General features: G+C 39.9%; 1 protein-coding gene across 1 annotated transcript in view; it reads right to left on the bottom strand.

Moving 5' to 3' along the window:
• The window catches only part of AIDA (axin interactor, dorsalization associated), a 29,287-nt gene that overhangs the window by 14,087 nt on the left and 9,200 nt on the right, over positions 1-6,000 (bottom strand). Inside the window, exons 3-4 of the mRNA XM_027901486.1 lie at positions 4,631-4,684; positions 2,696-2,750 (exon numbers count right to left, since the gene is read on the bottom strand). Coding sequence (XP_027757287.1) covers positions 2,696-2,750; positions 4,631-4,684 — 109 coding nt within the window. The remainder of the gene's footprint in view (positions 1-2,695; positions 2,751-4,630; positions 4,685-6,000) is intronic.

Below are 6,000 nucleotides of genomic sequence, written 5' to 3'. Positions count from 1 at the left end.
TCAAAGTTTTAAAAGTTTGGTTTGGGCTTCTTTTGGTCTCTGTTTCATTTTCAAAATCATGAATCACCCCTGGGAGAAAGAGCCCTTTCCCTTTGTAAAGGCTGCTGCTTGGGAACATGATTCACAGAAAGTTCTCCACGTGTGAGGCAGACTAATGGGCAGATCCCAGTATCATGGCCTCCACCTATGTTGTTTTCCAAGAGAAATCTTTTAAAAAATACTGTTCTGCAGGCTCTCCTGTGGAAGCTGTCTTTTCTTTTGTGATGTTGGACATTACCACATTGATTTTATAACGAGTTGGCACTTTCTTGAAAGATTTCAGAAGAAATTGTCAACATGAGCCATAAGGCCAGGACACATTAACTGTGACTGTGATTTTTTGCGATACCTGTAGTGATTTTTTTTTTTTTAATAGACAATATAAAATAATTCAGATACCAGGCTCCTCAGTACAACACGGTATCTACTTGTCTTATAATACACATACACTAAGTTTGACCCTAGCTGCTTACTGGCAAGAATTATCACCCAGGAGCACAGGCACAAGGGATGTCCCAGCCCATCCATCTGTACTGTGTATTCTAACACTGGTATAAGCTCCCACAAAGAAAAGGATTTGTGAAATCCAGTGTGCTAACAATGAATTCACACAGCGCAGTCTCAAAAGAACTATTTTGTATGTATGGACCCTCCTCCTGGACCCTCAGTGACAAATCCTATAAACAAACAAAAGTAGCCAACTGCTTCACTTTCTAAGCTGCATGAAATGCAAGCTCAAGTGGGAAAAGTTAGAACTTGAAAACACAAGATTAGGGGGAAAAAAAAAAAAAGAGTAAATCTAACAACACCAAAACCAAAGTTCTCAGCCATTTTGACAGCAACGGGCACAAAAGTAATTAAAACAAGCCAAATTGTGTAAACAGCTGTTTTCTGTGAATAGTTGTTTTGGTTCCACCCTAATGGAATGGTTTGATCTAACAAAGGAGTCACTTATTTGCATTGCCAGCCCAGATTTTTTTAGCTTTTTCTGGTGGAACACAAAATAAAATCGACAACACGCAATTTAAAACACTATTTTATGAGATGGCTGGTGTTGGCCTGATTAAGATTTACTCTATTCAAGATACACTTAAAAACCACAAAACAAAGGCACAATTGAGAGAGAAAGAGGGCCAGAACGATCCAAGTCAGATAGCAGCATTAAGAACATCAATGTTCAATTGTTGTTCTAGAGGCACCCGTTCTCCTCCAAGCAAAGTAACTCTGTGTATTTGAAAACTGATGGCCACACACTCAGTTTTAATACAGTTGCTTGTTGTATGAGGTGTGGGCTGAATGCACTTCACACTGCTGAACAGTTTTTTTGACAGCTCAAAATCCCTTTTCTGATGGAGGGCAAGATAAGCAACAGGACTGCTGCACCGTAATTGAAATTTTGGACAGGATTCCCTTCACTCTCCCATCATTCAGTCACTTACAGGGCATTTGCAAAATGGAGTATAAAACCCACAGTCATTAAATGACTACAACATTTTAAATAGTTTGTAAACAGAAAGCAGCAGCATCTATACAAAACAAGCCCAAATCAGAGGATTCAGAGGCCAGACATGCAAGATGTAGTCTGAGAAAGACCGAATATTCCACCACACAGTTAAACCCTTTCCTGAGTTATGATCTTCACAGACCTGGTGGTCTTGTAACATTCCTTCACTCACCATTTGCAGGGAAAAGTTTAAAAGCATTTGGACTTTATGTTTTGGTAGAGATATTAGGAAGCCCAGCTCAATGCCCCACTTCTTGACAAGTTTTCCTGCAGGATCCTGTGCAGGGAAGCTCAGCCTGTTCATGAAGGGGAAACACTTCCCTGCCCATCATATTTATCCCCTATCATATGTATCAGTAAGGATCAGCCTTACTGATACAACTGTGTCATAAGCAAAATATAACCAACTTCTGTCACCAAGAAAGAAGCTCTTCCACATCTGCTGTTCCTCAAGAACGGCAGAAATGTTGGCATTGAGGATAATACTGGTTAGATGTTGAAGTTCTAATCATAAGGATGCTTTGAGAACAAAGCAGTCAGTGTTACAGGAAGGAAAATGAAGCTGATAAATAGATACTTCCTACATGAAAAAGTTATTTCTGGATTGACATACCAAGACCTGACCTAGGATCAGTTGGGAAAAAACAACATCACACAAAACCCTTTCAAAGACTGACTCACATCCTCATTTTGACTCTTAACTTCATTAGTCTGGTAGCATTACGGTGGGAGGTGACAGGTGATTGGCCACCATGAGCACAAGTTAAATATTTTCAGAAGAAAAATAAATTTCATGCTGCAAGGAGGAAGACCACAAAGTGTTGAAATTCAGTTCAAGTAAGAAAAGTGCAGGTAAATGATATAATATACTACTGGATACCTTGAAATACTATTTTGTGCAAAAATTAGCAGCACACTAATTACTTATTTGAAAATAAAGATGAATATATTACCTGAAACATTCAGATTACTCTACTTTGAAGCTGCCCACAATTACATTCCTTAATACACATCAGTTTTTGTCTACACAGTAGCAGACATTTGGAAGAACCACCTAAAACCACGTTGTGGTCAGTCAGTATTTGTGGTGCTGTCATGTTTTCCACTGTCATGATAAATGTCACTCACTTAAAATACAAAGATACTACTTACTTGGTTCCAACTTCTTCAGATCCTCAAGCTTAAACTCATCCTGTGATTGGGTGGACTAGGACATTACAAAGAAAGGGTTAGATGTCAGGATGTGCCCTCCTCTCAGACAGAGCTACCAGATCTTCGAATAAGCATGCAGAGTGCTTCCTTTGTTCAGGTGTACCAGGTTACTTCAAAGCTACATCCTAAAGAACCCAAATAAAATTTCCCCAACAAAGGATAGGTTTCACAGGTGAGGTGAAACGTTACTTGTCATTTATTGAGAACAAACTTAAACCCATGTTCCAAGCTTTAATGCAAGATAAATATTTTTAAAGCAACTAGTTCCAAATTCTTACTTACTACAGACAGGAACATTCACAGTTCCACAATGAAACATGGGCAGAAATGACAGTATACAGAATGAGTTTGACAAAATTCAGCTAAGAGCTCACTGCAAATGGAAGAGGAATTACCACCTCGCCTTTCTCCATGATGCAGTTTCCTCATCTGTCTGTAGCATATACATGTCTGGTTCTTGGTAAGCCTATTTGACTTACTAACTCAACAGAAAAAATCTTAGTTTTTTGTTCTGAGGTAGCTCACCAGCAGCTTGGTGAGCTGAACCAGCTTATTCTGGGACAAGTGGTGCAAATAAGAGGATTGACATTGGACATCTTTTTTTTAGGTGGAGGATCAGGTCTTACGTACTATGTCACTGCACCCTTGGCATCTCTTAAGATTGCCCATTGCTTCCAACATTTAAGACCCAATGAGGATTTTTCTTGATTTTGTCCAAGAGTGATCAGGGACCTTCTCCAAGGCTTTGTAAAGCAGCTATACCCTTTCTGTTAGGAGAGCCTCACATAAGATTAGAAAATCTTTGAGTTACTGCTGAGGAATCAACAGCAAGGAAGGCTGGTTTTGCACGACATCATCTCCTCAGCTTGGCAGGCTATGACATGGGTGCATCTTCTGCTGTTGCCTGAGACATGTCCCACAATGGAACACGCCTGCCCTCCTCAAAGTCACAGTGACCCAGAGCAAGTGCAACACTCCTCAAACACCCCAGGTTAGACCCAAATAGAATGACAGGTAGAGCTAACCAAGGAATTCCTCAAACACTGCATGGCCTGGAGGCTGGTCAGCCTCACCTCATCAGCCCAGCTCCAGCAGCTGGATCCCAGCCTCTCAGGCGATTGAAGGCAGCACAGTGGAGCTGCTGCACCTTGTACAGCCACATGAAGCGCTCCGGAGTGCTGCTGGGAGTAACTTGCTGCAAAGTTTGCCTTTCACCACTCTTGGTTGGTTAAGAGGTAATCCAGTAACCCAAACTTCACTTCCATTGATTCATCCCTTCCCCAACCACAGTCTTTCAGAAACTTCTCTCACTTGCCTTTTGTTTTGGGGATAAGATTGTGCTGAGAGAAAAAGATATTCACTCCCATGACATCTACTTTCAGTCTAGGAAAAAAGCCCAAAGAGTAGTTTATAAACCATCGTTTTCCCACATTTTTCTACAGCACTGCCAGTTTGCATGACTGCTACAAAGTCATTTTTATTCTACACACACGCTCTTCCTCATGGTCTATTATGATTTGTGAAGCAGATGAATTAGTGCAAGGGTCACTTGGGATTTTTTTACTCTTCCACATGAGTCAGGAAGACAAACTAAACAATTCTGAAGGAGGAAAATGAGGCAGAGAACCAAAGACACAAATGTGAAGTTAAATTCCTGTAAAAACCCTCACAGATGCTAATATACACACTTTAAGACCTTTTTAAGGCAGTCACCTGGAGCATCATGTTGACAATCTGGAAATTCCAAGTGTTCAAGTGTTTGTTCACCCTGTTTTCAGAAGTTTTAGCTATTTCTGAAGACACTAAACAAGCTTTAAAAAGCTCTATAGTTACCTATTGCTAAAGGATGAAGTCACACAGGAAAAAGAGTGATACCTGTAAAGCTGCACTTCTCAGTTCCAAGCATGTTGCAATTTTAGCTATGGTTTTCTGAAAGGGAAAAAAGTATAATTTAGTACTGAAACAGTATTCTTCCAGATTCACATTTTTAAAGAATATAAATACAAACAATTGCTTTTTCTTGCAAAGATTTCAGATCTATTACTCAGTACCAGATCAGTCAGCATCAAAAGCTTTTTTTTATACACAAGCAAGATTTTCTGAAAGCACAACCGATGAAACAGACATCTGCCACTTAACTCCCCTCCCACAGCCCAGCCACACAGATGGGGGTCATTCACTCAGCAGAAACTGTAATAATGCCTCTCACATCATAAACTGTTTATAAACTCAACTGCTCTCAGGTGATAGGGGACTGAAGAAAAAATAAAACCAAACCAACCAGTGTATAAACTTCTGAGAACTCGAGTGGCTTCTTCTTATTTGCTCTTTTAGGAGTCATGCCTACAGCTCCTCTATCAGGCTCACAGTCTCAGCAAACCAAGTCCACCCTCCTCAGATGTTACAACAGCACTGAAAAAACACACAGTCCACTTCTGCAAGTTTCAGTGGAAGTATAAAGGTGGATTATTTTTCTAACTTTCTATTTTTGTGATTTTAAGAGATTTAAACTCCAAGTGAATCATGGAATATATTCTTCAATTCCAACTTGTCAGCAATCTAAGGTATGCCTGAGCATAACTGTGAATTTCCCATTTTCATTTAAAAATGCAGAACAGAGGGAAGGGCTTCAAAATAGCCCATTGCAAGCAGTTTTACTTTGAAGACAGTGTTGAGCTTTTGTGACTCACAAAACAGTCATGTTTGTTTCTGTCACTACCAGCTGAAAGGAGGAGTTAAGGCTTCCATATCTCTTATGAAGTGGACACAACTGCCTGATGTATTTTACCTTACCTTGCCATCACAAGTTTGTTCATTAACTAAAAGCTTTTGGTGAATTAAAATTCAGACTCTCTGCAGAGATGAAGGCCAGATACAAATTCAAAATGCTCTGTGGAACATTTACAGGGCAAGAAAACCATCAAGAATGAAGCTCTAAAGAAAAGCAGTTTATTTTCAAAGTAAGTTTTCCCCCCAGAAGGAAGATTAAAGTTGAAATATGCACCTGTAACTCATTTTTACCTCTTAAATCAGGCAGTATTAAACCAGCTCCCCCACAAGCTGGATGCAAGGGGAGGAAAAGATTTCCTAGAGTACAACTCTAGCATCAAAGAACTTCAAGAATATGAATACCTGGCAAGTTTTGCAGTGTCAGTCAAAAGCCAAAATGGAGGGTTATATTTTTAGGGCTCCAAGGGTTTGGTAGCAGCAGATAAAAACCAGGCATGCTTTCACTGGTACCTTCC

This window comes from Empidonax traillii, unplaced genomic scaffold (genome assembly GCF_003031625.1).
Source record: "Empidonax traillii isolate 1590-97213 ecotype Southwest subspecies unplaced genomic scaffold, ASM303162v1 scaffold787:size292032, whole genome shotgun sequence".
Taxonomy (NCBI): Eukaryota; Metazoa; Chordata; class Aves; order Passeriformes; family Tyrannidae; genus Empidonax; species Empidonax traillii.
Note: the sequence above shows the minus strand (reverse complement) of the source record. Positions and strands in the feature narration are given on the sequence as shown.